Raw genomic sequence first — 20984 nt, 5'->3', positions numbered from 1 at the left:
CCGCGGCCTCAGGAGTGGCCCCCGGGCCGGGCTAGACCGGTGACAGCACCCAGTGGCCGCGCCGGGAGCGGCCCCTCGCACCGCCGCGGTCCCGGCCCGCCCCGCGCCCGCCTCCCGGCGTGCCTCGCACTGGACTAAAGGTCGCGGCGCGGAAGGGGCGACATTGGTTCGGCAGGGACGCAGCGCCCCGGTCCCGGTCCCGTTCCCGCTTCTCACCCGCCGCCGCCACCATGGCGAAGCAAGCCCAGCCCATCAGCCCCGTGAAGAACTTCTTCGCTGGCGGTTTCGGGGGCGTCTGCCTGGTGTTCGTGGGGCACCCGCTGGACACCATCAAGGTGAGGTGGCACGGGGCACCCGGGGACGAGAGAGGCGGCCGGTGCTCGGTGCGGTCCGGGGCACCGCGGGGTGGACTACACCTCCCGGCAGTAACCGCGCGGGAGCGGTGCGGGTCCTGGTGGGCGCTATGGCAGAACTACAACTCCCGGCAGGCACTGCGCGGGAGGCGGAACTTCCGGGGTGCGCCGCGGGGCGGCTGAGCTGGGCCTCTGTCGTGCCGTAGGGCGCCCCCTGGCGGCGCGGCGGCCGGCGGCTCTTAGCCCCGGTTTAAGTGAAAAACTGGGAAAAGAGCGTCGGTGTTCCCGGTGCTGGAAGGAACTGGGAGCTGGGAATCGCCCGCCAGCCCCATCCCATGACGGGATCCCGCGCCCGTCACAGGGGTGATCCTGTGGGGTCCAGGTCGTCATGTAAACGTCATCCCAGCAATTAATTAATTAAATACATTAACCACTCATTACGTGAAAATTCAACCTCTTCTCTTCTGCAAAGGGCTAAAATGATATCAGTGTTTCTATCGATATCTTCAGATTCAGTCACAAAACATACTCCATAACAGCCAGAGGTGTTCTGTCAATCAAAGTTTAGATATATTTAATAAAATAATGTTTTCCTCTCCCTCTTACTAGGTCAGACTGCAAACCCAGCCTAAGCCACAGCCTGGCCAGGCCCCACTCTATTCTGGAACCTTTGACTGCTTCAGAAAGACTCTTGTTGGAGAGGTACTGTGACACCTGCCAGATGCATCAGTTGTTTCTGTACATTGTAGGAATGGAATCGTGTGCCCCCCAGAGACCATCCAGTTCCTGGGTTATCAGTTATATTGATTCTAATTAATATTTTAAGCAGATTACAAAGCTTGCAAAATACTTAGCATACACGTGCTCCAAGTACATGTATCTTTGTTTTGCTAAGAAATATTTTTGGCTCAATGTAACGTGTTATTAATGTCTGACGTTATAGACTGGAGTGAATGCTGGCAGTTGTTTTTTTGGCCTTTTTGTAGTTAGTGACATTTTGCAGTACTTTTACTTTCTTCTATAGGGTGCTATGCCTCCTATGAGAAGGCAGAGGATCTGTAGTTTGTAGATTTTTTCTTTTTTTGAGAGCAGAGTGTCAATTGTAGTAGTTGTTCAACCTTCTCTAGAAGGTGGAGAGTGTTTTTTACTCCTGAATCATCATCATCATGTTGTTGAGCTAGTCTGTTTTGTTTTTGGAAAGGTACACAGCCTTGATTTAAAGTCTTTAATTGACAGAGAGTCCAGTTTTCTGCTTCAGTTTTCTCAGCAGCTATTTATCATTTGGAAATAATGGTTGTAAGGCTCAACTGTTTATCTGCTTGCCTGAAGTCTCATTTCTAACTGTTGGATCTTGTTAGGTAACTCCCTGCTGAATGAAAGATCTGCCTCAAATCTGAAATCTACTTCTACTGTGGTATTAACAGGTTGTTATATAACCAAAGCAAATCTTGTTTCTCTGGTCTCTCCCACAAAGGACTGGAATGCTGTGCCAGCTCTGAATCCCTGGCAGTTTTTAACACCCCTGCTGCAGCACGGACGTCAGAGCTGAGCCATAATAATAGCCTTGTGATGGGGAGTTCAAAGGCAGTGCTGCTTCTTTATCTACTCCTACTCCTACTCAATACTCATCCTTTTCTGTAAGGAAAACTATTAAACCTCTCTGCCAAGGCCTTTTGCTTCCCAATGCATGTGGGAAGGTTGAGCAGCAGTTGCTGACTATCAGATATTTAACTTATGTGTGTGTCTAGCCTTTATCTAGGAAGATAACTCTCCTTTTTATTGGAAAAAGTTCGATTTAAAGGCAAGAGAAATGAAATAAATACAGCTGCAACAGTCTGCATTAGAACTTTTTCATTTGTGTAGTCTATGAAAGGAAATATCAGGAATGTATAAAACATCAGGAATGTGATGTGTGGGGGGAAAAGTTTGGATTTAGGGTAGGAAACAAAAAATAATTTGGTCTTGAACCTGTTCCAAAGTGAATTCATGTGGAGAGTGAAGGAATTCTGGTGGCCCTCCTTGGCTTTTCCTTTAGTTAAGGAGTGAATTAGTTCCAGTGTTCTCAAGTTCAGTGTTAGGATTTTACACTACTGCATTTGACAAGTTACCAATAAAACACAGGAGCATGTCTGTGTGTAGCTGACAGTGTTCTCTCTTGACATAATCTATTAAGGCTCTTATTCAGGTGGCTTTTAACTTCACTTCCTGATACTTGAGATGTATGTGCAGGTGATGAGTATTGTTATAGAAGGACATCAGTGGTGCCAGTGTTTCCCAGGAGGGATAACTTTCCTCTGCAGCAGTCCCTGAGCCTCAACTAGACATGTATAACTACAAACGAGCCCCTTTATTCCTCTGGTCAATTTAACTGTTAGATGGATCCTGTCCTGGATTGTTGCCTTTCTCTTCTCAACAAGTTGAAATGTGTGCAAAGTTTATGCCAAACCAAGCAATTCCTGTGATAATGTTTCTTGCAGGGAGTCCGAGGCTTATATAGAGGAATGGCAGCTCCTATCATTGGAGTGACACCCATGTTTGCTGTGTGCTTCTTTGGATTTGGCTTGGGAAAAAGACTCCAGCAGAGAAAACCTGATGATGTTTTGACGTGAGTTCCTGGTTAATCGGATGGTTGGGAAAGGCATCCCGAGGCTCTGGCTGCATTGTCACACGTTGAGTTGTGGTGTAAATTTGTGTCTTCTAGGTTATAAATATAGCTCTGAAAAATAAAACACTCATGTTTTAATGCTTCTGGAAGCGTGGGACTGATAGCACAAGCTAAAAACAGACATTGTGTGGGCAGGTGCGATGCAATTCCCTTTCTACGCAAGAAGGAGCCATTAAGGAACAATTCTGGTTTAGATGAGTACAGTGAGAGTTATATAATGATTGCCTGCCAACAGTCTTGCTATTAACAGAAACGATGGGACCAATAAATTCATGGTCAAGCAGTCTTGACAATGTTCACAGCTCTGATTCTCTTTTCCCTGTTAGTTGTGAGTCCTTGTGTTCCTTCATTAGGATATGAAAAGAACCATAAAATTGTTTGATTGTTATTTCTGAAAAGAGGTGTTTATGAGCAGCCCTCCTCTCAGGCATGTCTGACCTTCAGACACAGCAATAGGAAGCTGAGAAGACTTGGTGGGGCTTTCTACAAGCCAACCTGTGCATGAAGAAAGCCCCCCACCCATAAAGTACTCCTGAAATGGGTTTGCCAAGCTGTGATTTACAGCTCTACAGGGACTGGGCTGTAGCTTAGCAACATTTTATCCCATTGTTTGTGTGCTAGGCAGGAGCTCTGTCAGAAAGCAGGAGCCTATCATGTGGAGCCAGCTGTGGTGGGATGTTTTGGTTTCTGTTGGAGCCTTGCCTGCACAGGGCTGGTGTGAGCACACCTCACGAGCCACTGCCAGCACAGCTCCCATTGCTCAGAGGGGAGCAGTGCTGAGGAACTGCTCACTTCCCCTCTGTTAATACCATGGCAGTGTCCTCATGCAGGCAAGACTGAAGGGAAAGGCCAGGGGAACAGCAGGGACTGAACAACAAGTGCACCTTGAACTTACTCCTGGTAGCCTGATCAGCTCAGTGCCTTGTGTTTTATACACATAGTAGCAACAGGAAATTCTAAGGAGGAAGCTGGAGAAGGACAGCATAGGTTTTTGAGTCTTTATGTAGGATTCCTCTCAAGCAGAGCAGTGGAAAAGAGCAAATAGTGTATGTACTGTCACTGTGCTCAGTTGTGCTATTCTGTGGGTGCAAACCTGACACAGTGAAGGTACAGTGACCTAGGAACATGAGACCCAAAAATAAAGGTCAGACTCTTGATGCTGTGGTTATGGGTCTAGAGGCAGGCTGGGTAGTTGTATTTCCCCGTGCTGATTTTGAAGGGAAGTTGTGGAAGGAAGAAGATGGAGAGAAATCCAAGGAGCCTATTCTGCCTTTTCTGGGGCTGAATAATCCCAAAGTGAGCTAAAAATCTCAAAACTTAGTTTGACTAAGTAGGAGGTGCCTGTGGAGTGGTGAGGGAGGTCTGAAAGGTCTGGAAGATATCATGGGAATTTAAGTAGAGAAAGGTGTAAGAATTGGAATAGAATGCCATCTCTTGGGCAAGTGGAGAGAAGCAGAAGGTGTGGAATTGGATGAAATTGAGATGGTAGGTCATCTTACTAGGGGAGGTAGCAGGAGTCTGGATGTAATGATAGTTTTGTGATGGAGAAACTCAGCTTGTTTAAGGGATTTTTGTCATGGAGACTTTGCCAAGTGAAAGCAGGTGCAGAATGTTTGGAATAATGGCAGGTTGGTAGGACAGACTGGACTTTGGCAGAAACTGAAGGAGTGAGGGAGTGAGAGGTGAAAGGAGGCTTCTGGCAGCACAAACAGGAATATGTGTGGAATCTGGGGTCACTGAGAAAAGGATGACAGACTGGAGGAGGAAGAGACTGTTGGGAATGAAAATGAATGAGGAATGCAATAGCAAAAAATGCAAATAGAAGGAATGTTAGCAAATAGAATGAATATGAAGAGCTGAGTTGGGGTTGCTGTAGGAACCAGTGCTTTGAGTCCTAGAGAACCTAATTTTTGACAAAGCACTTCTGCACTGATAAAAGCAGTGGATGCATTTCAAGTTCCACTGCCATGTTCATGTGGAACAGCATCATCTGTGATCCACTGCCCTTTGTTTCCTGTGTGCTGTGTTGTGTTAGGGTCTTTTCTGTTTCCTTGGGGCAGATATCCTCAGCTGTTTGCTGCTGGCATGTTGTCAGGAGTGTTCACAACAGTAATCATGGCTCCAGGAGAGAGAATCAAGTGCCTTTTACAGGTAAGGCATTGGATGGTGGTGATGGGAATTTAATTTTAGAGGTCTTGTCTTTCCATAGCAGGAATTTCTTTGGTTAGTTTATTTACTCTGTTTTTTGACAGGACTGAGACAACTGTAATTTAATGCATCTGTGTCATGAAGAAACGTTAAAGAGACTCACCATGACAGTATAAGTACACACAGCATTAACTGCTCTGTTCATTTTACACAGCTCAAGCCTTATGCTTTGGGACTCTATATGAGGCATCCATGGATGCCTCAGTCCACTTCAAAATATGAAAAAGTCAATTTTTTCTGAATGAAACTTTAAAAAAAAAAAAAGTGTAAACCTGCTAGATCATGAGACTCTTTGTGGTGTAAAAAAGTTCTGTTACCTTGACAGTTCCCCATGCAGAACTAAGGAATGCATTTCAAAAATGTTCTGACATTTGGGTGGCTGTGAGCTCTGCACCTCCTGCGGGGGTTTTAAAGTATTGTTGGAAAATGTAAACCTGAACAAATGAAATGCCATCTTTAGCAGGTGTGGGAAGCTCTGCTTGTTTCAGACTGTGTTGAACTCTGTTAATAGGGTGATGGTGGTCACATGTTAGTTCTGACAGACAGGATATTATCATGGGAGCTTTTGTACACATACAGATGGTTTGAATTTCACTCAGCTATTTGAAGATCACTTTTTGTCAGTGTGGAATTACCTAAGATAATAACCTTGAGTTGTTTCAAACTTACCCTGTGGAAAAATAAAGGAGAATCTGTCCTCTGCATGGAACAGTAACTACAGCCTCAGCTTCAATGTGGGAGCTGCTTGAGGAAGTGAGGCAGAGGTTCCCTAGGCAGAAGTGTGTGCTCTTTCCTCTCTGGAAACACACGTGAGACTTTCCAACCCTTGGCCGAACAATTCTGCATTGACCAGAAACCTTCACTGGTCAGAAACTCTCCCTTTAATCCTGCAGATCCAGGCAGCTACAGGTGAAACCAAGTACAGTGGCTCCCTGGACTGTGCCAAGGAGCTGTACCGTGAGGCTGGGATCCGGGGCGTGTACAAGGGAACCGTGCTGACCCTCATGAGAGGTAAGGGATGGAGCTGTCCCAGTCCTTGCTGGGGAGAACTGCAGCATAAGAAGCCTGACACAGTCTGAGATCTCACTGTCCCTTCAGCCAGTTGGAGGGGCTGTGTCACCCATTTTCTTTTTCTTTTTTTTTTCCTTTTTTTTCTTTTTTATTTTCCGTCTGCAGAGCTACTCCAGTGCCTCAAAGGGCCTGAGAAATAAACTGAGATTCTCAGTGAGTGAGGAAGAGATTAGATGACAAAGATCAGAGGGACAGAAATATATAGGAATTAATAAAGATCTGAGAAGCCAAGAGGAAGGAGAGACTTCAGGAGAGGAGCAGAGAGAACAAAGAGAAGAGAAAAATTCAGGAAAAATACAAAAGTGGGCTTCTTTTTAAAAATATATTTTGTACTTTTCTTCTTTATTTTTTTTTCTCCTTGAGAGAAAGATTGTGCCTGTCTGTGACTGTTCCTGTATAGTACTGACTGCTTTAAAATATGTGATGGCAGCAGTTATGCTTTCTACCCTTTTGAGTCTGGGTTATTTTAGACTGGGATGTCATGACCCCTCTCTCAAATACAACAACAACTAAGTAATTGTGCCAGACCCAGAATCCTTTACGTATTTTAGTAATTCCCCTTTGGAAAACTGAAATTTATATTTTTTTGTTACTTTGGTTTAGGAGTTTGTTCTATCCTCTGCTTCTCACACAAGTGTAGCAGCCTGCAGTGTAACTTTGGCAGTGTCCCTGGATAGGGGCTGGTTCTCCAGTTTAGGTATGGGATAAGAATAGGCTGTGGGAGTAGCTTAAAAAAACAAAACAAGACCCATCATCTGTAGAAAAAAATCCCCAAATAGAATCGCTAGAACTAATAGTCTGCCAAATTAATGAAGCTCCTGCGCTGCTGTGATGTGCTGTGCAGAAATTTGGACAGTTTAGAGTTGTCTCATCATTAGTGTAATGTAACCAGGTTATAGTCTGGTTTGAAAGACTGCTGACAGAAAAGTTATTTTCCCAGTTCTTGCCTTTAGCACCTGTTCTCCATGGGAAAGTTCAGACTCCTCTGTCTAAGGCAGCAGATTTTTATTTTGTTTGTAGAAGAGGTTCAGAAGAGGAAGCTGTATGTACTTAGTGGTGTTGCTGGGCTGGCATGGGGCTGGAAGCCTCTGGGCTCCCTTTGCTTTCCCACTCCTCACAGCCTTTGTTGTTTACCCACCAGATGTCCCGGCCAGTGGAATGTACTTCATGACGTACGAGTGGTTGAAGAACATTCTGACCCCTGAGGGAAAGAGGTCAGTGAAATCTCACAGTCATCACTTTCTGAATTTCCCAGACACTGCTGATTGATCTACCCAGTTAGGAAGAGAGCAGTATCATCAAAACAAATTTTTTAAAAAAGAAAAATGTTTGCTCATCTAGTGAGTTGTGTTTTTTGGTCTGGGGTTAACTGACAATTAAAATAATATTCTGAGGTCCTCTCAGATTCCAGTTTGGATCTTATTAGCCAAGTAAGGAATACTTAAAGTAGTTTCAACCCTGTATGTGCACAAAATTCTGGGGAGCTTTGCTGGATTTTTTGTGGGGAATTGGTTTGGTTTTTGGTTTGTTTTTTTCCCAGAGCATGTGTGTATACTGATGAATAAAAATATTTGAATCTTTAGGGTGGAAAGGTTGCTCAGATACTGCACTCTGTCTCTGCCTGCAGCATTGTGCTGCCTTCTGGCTGCTAGCCAGGCTGTCTTTTTGATTGTCACCTTACTCAAAACAATGAATTAGACTTCTTTTTCCTTTTTAAAATATTTTTTTCACTTTTTCCTCTCACCCCACTCTGATCCTGCCACAGTGTGAGTGACCTCAGTGTGCCTAGGATCCTCTTTGCTGGGGGCCTGGCTGGGATCTTCAACTGGGCAGTTGCCATTCCACCAGACGTGCTGAAATCGCGTTTCCAGACTGGTGAGTTGCACTCCAGTGTGTCACGGCCACACTCAGCGTGGTGCTCCTGGGAGTGGGCTGGGCATGATGGAAGATGCCTTCTGGGAAAAACCCAAGGGTGTTCCTAGCATTCTAGTTGGTTTCGTCACAAATTTTTGGGCTGCACTGCAGTTTCTGCCTCCTTGATAATATAATGATCCTGATTTGAGGTACCTGGTTTGAAACTTAAGCATAGAACTCATAATAATAGAATTTTCATAGCTGTTTTATTACAAATGTGATTATTTTGAGAGGTTTTATTGTTTCACTTCAGACATAATTGTATAAATTGTAGCTTGTGCTATCTGCAGTTTATAGTAACAGGGTGTGACTTGCTGAGAGCATTGCTTTTGGACTGGCAGCTCTGCTCTTTAATGTCTGTGGCCTAATTACAGTTAGGATGGCCCCAGGCTTTGTGCTTCAGCAGAGTTTGACAGGTTTTTCGTTGGTTTCTCTGCCAGTCCTGTCAATGAATATTTTTGTTAAGGCTCCCCATGGTCTCAACTCTCCACTGGACAGCAACCATTTTTCTTGAGTCATAAATCATGATAATCAGAGCAGGAAACCTCTTTTTTTTTTCTCTGAGCAATGGCTTCTGTGATTGTTTGTACCATTCCAGGGGCTGAGAGGAAAACACATTACAGCTTTGATCCTATTCTACTGAGCCAGTGCTGCTGTGTGGATGATGTGGATTCATGGTGGATCTGTTTAACTGGGCTGGTCTGTGGGTTACCACTTCAGAGAGCAGTGTTTCCCAGGGCAGGGTCAGGAGAAGGAAGAAATTGTTTTTTGAGTAGAGTAGCTTTTAAAAACACCTCAGCATATCCATGTAACACCAGCATTAGAACATCTTGTGCTTTTCATTTGAAGTCTGTTGCTGTTCTTGACTGGGGCACGTGATAGGATCATTTCCTTATTAACCAGCTTCATCAGTTTTTTAAATTTGACATTCCTATCACCTAAGTGCTGCTCTTGGGAGAAGAGCTGTGATCAGCAGTGCAAGTAACAGCTCAGACTTCCAACCCTGACAAAAGTTATTCTCCTTTCTTCCCTGCCTGCAATGACTTGATGATGTAAATTCTTTAGTCATGGTGAGCACCTAACTTCTGCTCAATGAGCCTTTACTGAGCTATCTTGTTTGTTTGCTATAGCAGTGTGAACCTGTTGAAAATCCTGCGCTGTTACATACGGCATATCCTTCAGCCCTTGCCACTGCCACACATCTGGGCTAATGTATTGTGCATCCCTTTCAGCTCCTGCAGGAAAATACCCAAATGGCTTTAGAGATGTGCTGAGGGAACTCATCAGAGAGGAAGGAGTTGCATCTCTGTACAAGGGGTTCACAGCTGTGATGATCAGGGCCTTTCCTGCTAACGCGGTGAGTACGTTGTGATTCCGGGGGGTTTTGGGGACATGGCTGCTCACAGTGAGTGTTTGCAGTCTGGAGAGGACATAGCTGCCTGTTGGCTCTTTGCCATTTCAGTGAGGTTCTTGTCACAACAGGTACTTTTGGCTATTGGTGTCCAGATTCTAAAACTGTACTTTAATCTAGGACCAACAAGTAAATCTTTCTTCAAAGCTTTGCATGAAAGCTCTTTGTTGACTTTCTCTGCTATTTTTTACCTACTAGTTGTACATCCAACTGTAGAAGATGGAATAAGTTTGGACTCACTTCTCCCTCAATAAATAATGAGTCTAACAGAAGCAAAGTTCAGCCTTTGTGTGGGGTGATACAGTAGAATTCTTGCCTCTGGTTCAAGACTTTTTTTGTCGTCTTCCTCCTTCCGTATAAACCACATTAGGTGTTCATAGTGCAGCATTTCAAAAGCCTTGTTTGAAACAGATTTTTAGAATCCTTATTTGTTCTATGTTCTCTTTTCCAGGCATGTTTTCTTGGTTTTGAAGTTGCCATGAAGTTTCTTAACTGGATTGCACCTGGTCTATGAAGACTAGGAAGTCTGGAAACAAGAGAGGAGAAGGAAGAGAGTGCAAGTCTGCCTCAAAGGAATAAATTAATGATCACTTAATGTTTCAGGAATGATTGTTTGCCTAATACCTTTTTGCCTTCCTCACATTCTTTAGGTGGTGCTATGTGCCAATCAGAAATGCAAGCTGTAGCTCTGACACAGAGTTGGTGAGGAGTTAGAGGTGACAAATCTTCTGAGCCAACCACAGCAGTGGCACTGCTAACACACAGCTGTCACTGTCATGTGTGCTACTTTAAGTACTTCCTCATGGAAGAAGAGGGCACATCTTAAAATGTAATTCTTTATTAATGAAGAAACATGTAGCTATCAATGCTGAAAAACTTCCTTAAAATAATTTTTTAGCAGCATGTACTTAACTCTCAGGGAATAAGTCAGCAGCTGCACATGGTCGTGTCTGCAAGCAATGTCTGACAGTGTTCTCATCTCCTGTAGTTTTTCAGTTGTGGCTGTTTCTGTGTTAACACTGGTTTTAATCTCCTGTGCATGTACAGCAGCAAACACAACTCAGCAGGGGTGGCCAGAGCTGCGTCTCAGTGGGTTGAGGGGTGGTGCAGGTACCATATCAAGTTTTGCACACTTTTCTGTGGAACTAGGACACAAAATGCATTATGTTTAACATTTGTACTAAGCTTTACTAAGGGAGCCAGTGGGGAAATGTGTTTGATTAACCTGAACTTTTCTCTCAAATCCTTTCTGTCCCACTGAAGAGAGCCCAAATGTGATTTCAAAAGTACAGCACGGCTCATAGCTATCTGTGATATATTTAATTCATCAAATATTGTGTCCTGGGAATCAATCCCTGACATTGATGTGAGAAAATTTAACAGCACTTCCAAGAACTGAATTTGAAACACAAGGGGGACACATGAAGAGGACACTGGCTCTGCAGTCTTGTCTAACTTTATTCTTTCTCCTGTTCCTTGATTTTCTCTTGCTATTATTAAACATAGTCACATTTTCATTTGAGAAATGACTAATACTGAGAAGCAAAAAGCAAATTTTAATTTATTTTGGTTGTGATGCAGTGTTATTTGAACTCAATAAAACTAGCTGCTGCTTGGCTAGAATGTGTGCCTTGGTTCATTTACTTCTTGCATGGTTCATGCATGCTTAGTTTTGCAAAAGTTTTCCAATTCTTAATTTTGAGATTGATTGGGAACTGTGCTGTGCTGTCTTTGATTGCTAACCCCTTGCCTTTTAGCTTTTCAATTTCAGACATGAGCTGTGGAGAGGAATATTCTGCACTTGGCATGTTTGTCATGCAAGTCCTTTTAGGGTGCTGCATTGTCGATGCAAATTTTTAACTATAAAGCAACACACTAAATAACACATCTTGGAAGAACAGCACATACTTTGTGGAAAGTACTTGGTGTGGTCTGTTTACCTGTACCACGAGGACACAGCCTTCACCTTGCCTTTCCACAGGCAGCTCTAAAAATTTCCCACTCCGTGCTGCTGAGAAACCTTGAATTCTGCTTTCCTTCCCAGTTTTTCAGGGAAGACCAGAAGGGAACCTGCCTTCCTCAGAGTCCACCTCTTGTGTTTTGCAGGGCAGGAGGGGTGGCCCCTGGAGTAGGAAAATCTCACACATGGAGCTGCTTCCACATTCTTGCTGCTGCTGTACCCACCTGGGACCTTCCCTGTTCCTCAGTGTCAGGAGTGGCTGCTGTTCCTCCTCAGATAAATGCAATACTTACATGTGAACACTGAGTTAGTACTGGTTTGGGGAAGTTATTACAGGAGCTAAACCTCTCAAATGGTTTTAAACACAGTTCTGGGTTTACTGAGGCTAGTTTCAAGCTGATCAGGTCTGCTCTGAGGGCTCTGTGCTGCCTCACCACAAAATGCTGCTCTGTGCTGCTTGGCTGGCTGCTCTGGCCTCTTTCTGTTTTCCATGCTGGGGCTGTGGTACCTAGAAGCAATTTCCAGCTTTAGGAAGTATTATAAAGCTGAATTTTATTTTCAGTTCTGTTTATGCACTCAGAAATACTGACACTTCTTGGGAGAGACAGAAGTGCATATTCTTTCATAAAATACCAGACAGTGATGCTTAAAGCTTCCCAGTCCAGCTGCCCTGTCAACTATCCTGTTGACCTAAGCTCCCAGGAAGCTGGGAAGAGCTGAAGCAGAGGAAGGTTGAGATCCCCAAGGCTTGGTCCTGAGCTGTGCCCTATGGTTAGTGCTCTCTCCCACCCCAGTCCTATCAATCCTAAGTGTTGCAGACTGTGAAAAACATAAAATTCTTGAAGACCAAATTGGGGACTAGTAATGCCCCAGATTGAGCTGCTGGGTTTAAAAGCACAGCTCCTGCATTTGAGAAGCAAGGAGTTCACTCTCAATCTGTGTACTGGCCTCTGGCTTGGTGCTTAGCACTTTACCTTGGCTCTGCTGTCACCAGCTGAGCCTCCAGCCTGTGGCCCTGAGCAGTACTTGCTCTGGGACTGAAATATTCCCTTCACTCCCTGCTGCTTCAGTTGTTACTAGAAACTGTGGACTCTTTTCCTTCTGCCAAACTATCTCTTTTAACACTTTTTTCTTAAACATTTTAGATCCTGACTTATCCTACTTATATTCTGTATTCTTTCCACTCAAAGGTTTTTGCAGAGCTTTGTATTTTGCATGATAACATTCTGTTGTTTACCATGGTTGATTTCATTTGGTGCTTTTAGCTAAGTAAAATATGGCAGAAGACAATCACGAATGAGGGGCTGCTTTCCAACAGCAGTGGCAGGAGAAGAAGAGCTTTGCAAAGGCTCATCAGACACATCTGCTTGCTTATTCAAAAACTGAAACCCAGGCACCCTGGAAATATTTAAAAAGCTGCTCATGTCTCTGAAGATTCTGCCAAACAAAATTTGCCAATTCCTTGCCTCTAATGTGTGCAGCCTCAGAAAAAGAGAAGGATTTTAACACAGGCATAATTTCCTTTACCCTGAGGACTCTTTTGCTTTCAGAGGCCTAGATTTACATTCAAATGTTATTTTCTAATTGCCCAGGTTCTTGTGGGAATTCAGGCGGTGTATCTGCAGTTTGAGGGCACACAGTAGCAGTTGGTACACTGGTGCCAGCCAGTGATATCGATGATATTTTTCGTTATGCTCCTTGTGCTGATAACACCTGGGTTTGCCATATCAAAATCAGCATAGAGTGCCCCAAGACTCTTGCGCTGTACACCCTCCTGGCCCCTCTGCTTTGATGCAACTGATTTTTCCAGTGGTGATTCAAGGTGTCTGGAAGTATTCCAGAAGTAATCTATGACAGATAAATCTTCTGTGCTTGCATTTCTCTGCTCATTGTGTGCAAGCGCCTTTTGTGCACACTCAGCATTGCTGTAGTGACAGAAAAGTCCTTGGAACACCCCTGAGAAGTCAGTCTTGATCAAATTTGTCTAATTATAGGAAGCTGCCTGTGGGATGCACACTCAGTTTGGAAAAGGACATTGCAAGGTAGATCTTACAAACAGTGAGCAATGTCAAGAGGGTGCATTTACTCATATTTCTCATGGGACAGGATATACAGTGAGGAGATCGAGCAATATTTAAACAGAATGCAAAAGAAAAAAAAATCACAGAAGAACAGTTCATCAAGATCTACTGAAATCTGATAGGGCTGCAAAGCCTTGGCACAGGATGTTCCTGGATTGCTGGATGATGGGATATGGAGGGTGTGCTAGGGAAGGCACAACTAGTGTTTTATTTCTTGTGTTATTTCTGTAAGCATCTGCTGCTGGACACTTGGGCAGAGGAAGAGACAGGCTTCAAATCTGATCTTCATCAGTTTGGCTGATGCTTTTACAAAATTATGGGCGCTGACTGGTTCTGTGGGGTCTGCACAGAGGAGGGTGGGTTGGCCATGTGCCTTCAAATAACAACATACACTAGGGCACAACACCACCATAGCTTTGCCTGTGCCCAACTGGCCTCTAATGGTTCAGTTTTCCATTTCTACACTGTTCTGATCTGCCGCCTCTTGGGTAAGAGGAGTCTTATGTGAATATCCTGTTTGTGCTGGTGAGAGACCAGCCTGAACAAAGTAGTTTTCACCACCACACAGCTCACAGGATGACAGAGCAGTTGAGGTTGGAAGGCATCTCTGGACACAGTCCAGCCCAGCCCTCCTGCTCAAAGCAGGGCCCACTAGTGCAGGTTGCCCAGGACTGTGTTCAGTTGGGTTCTTAACATCTCCAAGGATGGAAACTTCACAGCCTCTTGGGTCAACCAGTTTCAGTTTCCCAAAAAAAACAAATTCTCTTATGTCTAAGAGGAACTTTATGTATTTCAATGTCACTAGATACCACTGAGAAGAGTCTGACTTCACCTTCTAAACCTTCTCTGATCCGGGATCTGTACACATTCGTAAGATTTTCATGAAGCCTCCTCTAGGCTAAACAATTCCACCTCTCCTAGTCTCCTCATATTGCAATGCTCCAGTTCCCTCACCATCTCTGCAGGGCTCACTGGACTGTCCAGTATGTCAACACCTCTCCTGTACTGGGGAGCCCAGAACCGGACCCTGAACTCCAGCAGTGGCCTCACCAGTGCTGAGCAGGGAAGGTTCATCTCCCCAGCCCTGGTGGCAATGCCCTTCCTAAAGCAGCCCAGCAGGCTGGTGGCCTTTGCCACAAGGCTGTATTGGTGGCCCATGTTCTCCTCATGACATCCTGCTTCCAACCATAGTGTGTGACCACACTGCTGGCTTGTCCTGGCCACAGGCTGAAATGCCAGCTGAGTCAGTGGCATGAAGCCATGCATGCTGTGGCACTGTGACAGTGGCACTGAGTGTGCTCTGCACCCAAGGGTTTCGATGGTGCTGCCCAGCTATCCTGGCTGAAAATAGATCTGGCTGCCCCAGCAGCTGCATCCTGGGGACTTTTGCTCCTGACTCAGATGATGGCAGGGAGATGCCTGCCTCGCAGCCGGGGGCTTCCCAGGAGGGTGGGTGTAGGATTGCTGGGATTCCTGCCTCCTCTCTGCTCTCCAGGATGCCTTTTGGGTGATTGGATCACAGGTGGCTGTGCTCATTCACGACGTTGGGCTCTGGATGTGGCTCTGTCTGACCCCATTTTACACCACACTTTGTCTTTCTGTCCAGCACACTCTGCCCTGATAAAACTGTCTAGTGAAGGGGAAAACAGTCTTCCTGATGCTGGATGCTTGAAATGGAAAACCACTTCTAATTTAGGGAGATTTGTGTATAAAACTGAGGACATTTTCCATTATCTCAATGTATTAGAATAGTTCTGCAAGCGTATCTGAAACCTGGTAAAAATGTAAACGTTAAGAAAACATTGGAAGGGATTTTTACTAACATCTGTCTCTGAATTCAGACACCAGTTTAAGATCAGACAGTTCAGTTTAAGCTCAGACAGATCTGTTTCAGCAGTTTATGATGCACAGGTTGTCTCCAGGCTTCCTAGGAACATGACCATAAAGATCAGTATCAAAGCTTTAGCAATAGGCCGTGGATAAGCTCCACTTCCCTTTGCAGGTGACAGTTTGAGTGTTGATTTGCTGAAGGACACAGTGCTGTTGCTAACCCTTGGCACGGAGGGTGGAAGCCTGAGATGTTTGTCTGTGCAATGAGCTGACTTCCCTTCTTCATCCGAGCCTGAGCTCAGGCTGCTCCCCCAGCACTGCTGCTGCCCTGGGCCTGAGAGAAGCTGCACACAAGCTCTGGATACTAAAGCAAATGTTGAGCTGCCTGGATATGGATTCCCCAAGGCTGAAAGCATATCCCAGCAGCGACATTTCTCCTCGGTACTATTTCCTAATACTGTTTCCTAATAGTTATTTATTACTGTCAGCTGCTGGCTCCTTCCTCTCTCCACTCATGCCATCAAAAAATTCTAAACTGTGATTTAGCTTTGAATGTTTGTCCTGGAGACCAAAGGCAAGGAAATCAATTCTCTGTCCCTTCCCATCTTTAATCCCTATGCAGATTTCAGCAGAATCAGCTGAAATGCTGAAAACGTGTAAAATTACAGCGAGTCCTCCTTCTCCTGGGGCTAAGCCCATGTGATTCAGAAAAGCTCCTGAATGCCTGCATAGACAAATCCTAAAAAAATACTTCCCTCTGAAACATAATCCTGCCGCTCATCCCCCTCCCTGCCCGCTCACCCTTGACTCCCTATCACTCACTGCCAGGCAATTATCTGCTTCGTTTACTGCCTCCTGGCCGGAGCCAAAGTTCAGGATCTGGCACTCGATGGCAGGAGCTCACCCGGCGGAGGGAACTCGCTGTTCTCGCAGCCCCACCGCCCATCTCCCATCGGAGCTGAGCTCCTGCTGGGCAGCAGCCCGAGCTGGGGCAGGGGCCCGGAGCAGGGTCTCCTCTCGCTCTGCCAGGATGCTGCCGAGATGGGGAAGGGATGTGGGCAGAGTCTGGGAACTCCTCCCCATCTCTGTCCTTGCTCCATGCAGCAAAACTCCATCGAACAGCGAGACCCGGCTTCCCCGGGCTGGGAGGCACCGGGTGCTTCTGTGCCTGCCAGGGATGATGGACGAGGCACGGGGACATGGCCCTAGTGGGAAATGTCCGTCTGTCCCGACAATTCCTTGGCATGTGGATGAATCTCTTAGGTGCTGATGACAAATTGTTGGGGGTTTCCTATTTTCTTCCCTATGGGTCCAGCTCAGAGGATGAAGCATCCAGGCTGTTCTTGGCATTTCTGTCATTAATGTCACAAAATGCAGCTCGCAGCTGTCCTGCTCTCCAGTGCGGGCATGTCCAGAGATGCCAGAGCTGCCTGCTGCTTTGGGAGAGCAGACCTTCCCAGAAATGCAGCCCTTCCCGAGGACAGGTCTGTGCTGACCTCTCCTCTCTCCCCCTGCTTCATTCCTTGCTCCTCTGGGCACAGGGTGGGTGACAATGACTCTGGAGCCCTGTCCCTGAGTGACCTGGGCTGTGAAGCACGGCTCCTCCACCTCACTCCCTCAGCAAGCAGAATTTAATACAGCTCAGGGTTGTTTTTCTGGAATAGATAAAAGCAGGCTGTGTCCTTAAGAATGGGGTTTGGGTCTCAGACCGAGGGTCTCTCATCCCTAAGCTCTGCAGAGTAGAGCAGGGGGCACAAAGAACCCAGCTGTTCCTCCCCTGGGAGCTGCCACAGCTCTGCCATCCACAGCCACCAGCTGGATTTACTGGGCTGGAGCCTGCATCCACACCCAGAGCTCTAGGCTTGTTTTAAATACAATTACCTCCCAGACACCTTTCTGGGTTTGGGCTCTGCAGTGTCTCATGGCAGTGAGTGGCACTGTTTAATTATGTGCTGCTTCATTTCAGATTGGCTGAATGGTTTCACTGACATTGCTTCAATCTTGTCTTGTGAAAAATAATAACAAATTATTCGCCTTCATCTTTCCTGCAATAGGTTTAAATAGTTTTAAAATAGTTTAAATAGTTTCTTTTTTTTTCTGGGCTTTTCTCCTTTGGGTTCTTTTCCAAGTTGATGTCTTATTTAGCCTATCCTTATATAATGCCTTTCTCTCTATTTTGTATTTCTTCTACATACCAGTTTTTAATAAAAATACAATAGTTTCTATCAGCCATATTGATATTTTCTATTCTATTCTCTATTAGTTTCCTTTCACACTGGCACATCTGCTTAACAAAATGGGTATTGATTTCTAAATATGCTTAAAAGTCTCTTTATTGAGTAGCTGGCTGATAATCTGTCTTCTATAGGTTCTTCTATAATTAAATTTGACTGATCTGGAATAACCCCCCAACTTTTACTATATTCCCAGAGCATTCTTTGCTGAAGGTGGTGTACACATTGAGAAAGGATGAGAGGTTTAATTTAATCCATATTGCTTAGCAACATTTACACCATCAATAAACAAGCACTGTTTTTCTGAAAAAAAGACTGCCCAGCCTTCCTCCATCCTGCTGGTGATGGCAGAGCTGACCGTGTCCAGCCTGCTTCATTCAGGGTGTTTCTTGTTTCCTTCTTGCCTTTGTTTCCTTCTTTACACTTTTTTGGGGTAAAAGGCTCATTTTCACGTGTAAGCTTGTTGCACACAGGATGCCAACGCAAGTGCCCCTCAAAATTTAAAATGCTTGGTAGAATCCAGCTGGGAAGGCATAATCCATAACCTCCTGTGTCCTTACGACATTCTAAATTTGTTTTTTTCTTATTTTCCTCTGAGATTTTTTAATCTTTGTACATTTAACTAACGTAACAGTTGACAAACTGTTCCATCTTTTTTGTTGATGTCAAAATATCTCAAATATAAACTTTTTCTTGAGTAAGTAATCAACACCAGTACACACTTTGCTAAAATATGTAACTATTTTACTGAAAACACTGGTACTCTTCAATGTTGACAATAATGATCCTTACCACTTGATTTCCGTTTTCATAAGAGACCAGATTTTCTTGTCATATGCCACAAAGTTCAAATTTAATTAGTTCTAAATATATTTCAAAAAAATCTGATTTTAAGAATTTATTTACTATTTAATTTTTTACTTATTCTTGATTACTCTTTTTTTTTCCTCAAAGAAAAAAAAAATTAGGACTTTTTTTTGCCCTAAGTATTGCTTAAGCAATTTGTCTTCATAAAAATAAATAAATAAATCTGTTTCCATTTACTGAAAGCATGGAGCAGTCATCCTTAATTTCTCTAACTTCTTCCAGAGACTGCAGCATTCATTTTCAAAAGAATGTTCCCTGAGACTTCATCTGGCAAACAAATACTGCTTCAAAGGTTTGGTTGTGATTTTCCTCCTGTTCCAGTAGCTCTTGTCTAATAGGTTTGAACAAGAATTTAGAGATGAATGAGAAATCTGTTATTCTATATATGTCAGAGGTAAAGTATAATCTCATTTCCCTGAGGGCAGTTCATTTCAACAGTCTGGGAGCCTGAACTGCTGATACAGTGAGTGTCTGCTGCCTCCTCTATTTTTCCTTCTTTATTGGGTCTTTTCCTGTAAAAATACACACTGCTCAGAATTCCAAAAAGAATTAAACCTCTCCCAAAGTACTGGCCTAGTTTAAAGTGTATTTTAAACATTTGCTTTTGACTGTGAGCAGAATCTGAATCCTGTGATAGGGATAACTGGGCAAGCAACTGTGTCCTTTAACAGGAGATACCATCACTTCCTATTCTTACACACAGCTTCAGCCTGAAGGCCACTAGTACAGAGTAAGTCTTTCCTTTGCTCAAGCTGCAGAAAACAGCAGCTGGAGCAGACCTTCCATGTCTGGCACTTGATCAAACACTTTCCTGAAGTAGGGGAACAGTTTTTCAGTTTTGTCATTTTTGCCTTGGCTGTTTATTTCTCTGATCTTCAAATATCTCAGTTTAAAGGTAACTAAAAATTACTTTATTTTTTTTTAAGCTTCAGATGTGCTGAGCAGCAGAGCCTGGAGCAGCTCCCTGTGCATCCCTGCTGTGCTGGGCTGTGGCCCCTGTCCCCAGCCAGACCCCAACCATGGCCATGATCTCGTATTGTGCTTGGCTGCAGCAGGACACTGCCACTGTGGGCACCCAGCACCACCCCCTACTTCCATTTCATTTTATCCTTTCCATTTTATTTAACTCATCTTTCCTGGACTCATCATGTCTGGTTTTCTCCACCATGGGAATAGCCTCTTCCCAGTTAAACCAACCTTCTTGCAGCTTTCCTTCTAAGCACCAGCACTGCCACTGTGAAACCTTCAGACTCACTAACTCACAAGAAATCCTCACACAAAACCTTTTATTTCCCACTTAGTCAAATCTCATGTTTTAATTGCATTTTTGCAACTGCAAGAACATTTTCTATTGTTTTGTCCTTTTCCCCCCTTCATTTTGCATGCCCATGGAGTCCCTCATGGCTTTTTTTCTGCAGCTTCTCCCTCTGGACTACTCTTTGTGTGTCTGAGACTTGGATTTTGATCCCAAGCAACAGGGAAATATTCCCCCCTTGTTTAAAGCCTCTCTGTAGGTAAAAACAGTTTTGCAAATTGAAATGAGATTTAAATCAGCATTTTATCTGTAGCAGATTTCTCCCTTTTGAGCACTGCTTTGATTTCCACAGTATTTCTTCTAAAGTTCAGCAGCCAAGTCTTGTGAGAATAACAGTTTATTGCTTCTGTGATAAACTCTTACCTTTTTTATAATTTAATAACCCTGCCACTAAGTGTAAAACTTCTCTGTCAGTCTCTGTGCCTGTTACATAGCCTGGGAAACAGCAATAACACTTACCCTGTCAGTTCTTAGGAAAGCTCAGAATAAACAATTCTGCAATTAAAGTGTTTACGTATGAGAGCCTCCTCCCTCCTTCCTCATTTCAGGCAACTTCATCAATCAACAGGGTTCTCACTGATTATTTTTCTGCAGCTCTCTGGCAGGGTTCACTCAGGCTTGGGATGTTTCTCCTTGATCTGGCTGAACACCTTCCCTCCCCATCAGATCCGGGACCTGCTACCTGCCCAAGGCAGGCTCCAGGGGTTGGGTGGGTGGACTCATCCTTCTCTGCCCCTTCCAGTCATTTCTTGTCTTTGCTGTTATGGCTTCATTTCAGCCCAAGGCCAACCAAAACTGCAAGCTTGAAACATCCTTTTCAACGAGACACTTGCAATTTTCAGGATTCTTTCGTAACCCTGTGCTGGGCTTTAATGCGGTCGGTAGGTTTAGAGCACAAATGAATGAGTTTAACCTGAGATACAAAGCTAAGCAGACAACAAACAGCTAAAATAGCTAAAAAGGCTATTTATGAGCCAAGACCCCTTTTGATGCTGTATCCTGAAATCTAGTAAATGCCTAAGGGTGTTTTCAGATAAAGAGAAATCAGTCAGCTATTGAGGGGGACAGTGAAGCA

At 44.4% G+C, this 20984-nt stretch overlaps 2 protein-coding genes across 2 annotated transcripts in view; one reads left to right on the top strand and one right to left on the bottom strand.

Annotated features, from left to right (window-relative positions):
* Window positions 1-303, bottom strand: part of ARIH2 (ariadne RBR E3 ubiquitin protein ligase 2) — a 35634-nt gene extending 35331 nt beyond the window's left edge. Inside the window, exon 1 of the mRNA XM_033072026.1 lies at window positions 217-303. The gene's annotated coding sequence lies outside the window, so the exon portion shown is untranslated. The remainder of the gene's footprint in view (window positions 1-216) is intronic.
* Window positions 16-11245, top strand: SLC25A20 (solute carrier family 25 member 20). Its single transcript, XM_033072029.1, has 9 exons — window positions 16-335; window positions 963-1055; window positions 2831-2958; window positions 5079-5169; window positions 6120-6237; window positions 7439-7511; window positions 8063-8172; window positions 9444-9568; window positions 10074-11245. Exons 1-9 carry the CDS (start codon window positions 231-233, stop codon window positions 10134-10136), a joined length of 906 nt encoding a protein of 301 aa, XP_032927920.1. The 5' UTR covers window positions 16-230; the 3' UTR covers window positions 10137-11245.
* The last annotated feature ends 9739 nt before the right edge of the window (window positions 11246-20984 follow it).

The sequence above is a fragment of the Catharus ustulatus genome, chromosome 13, assembly GCF_009819885.2.
Source record: "Catharus ustulatus isolate bCatUst1 chromosome 13, bCatUst1.pri.v2, whole genome shotgun sequence".
NCBI lineage: Eukaryota > Metazoa > Chordata > Aves > Passeriformes > Turdidae > Catharus > Catharus ustulatus.
Note: the sequence above shows the minus strand (reverse complement) of the source record. Positions and strands in the feature narration are given on the sequence as shown.

Excerpts from the sequence above, each read along its gene's own strand:
- SLC25A20 (XM_033072029.1), top strand. The coding sequence starts at position 231 with ATGGCGAAGCAAGCCCAGCCCATCAGCCCCGTGAAGAACTTCTTCGCT. Across the intron at positions 7,512-8,062 it reads CTGACCCCTGAGGGAAAGAG|TGTGAGTGACCTCAGTGTGC; the intron begins GTCAGTGAAATC and ends ATCCTGCCACAG. Across the intron at positions 9,569-10,073 it reads GGGCCTTTCCTGCTAACGCG|GCATGTTTTCTTGGTTTTGA; the intron begins GTGAGTACGTTG and ends TCTCTTTTCCAG.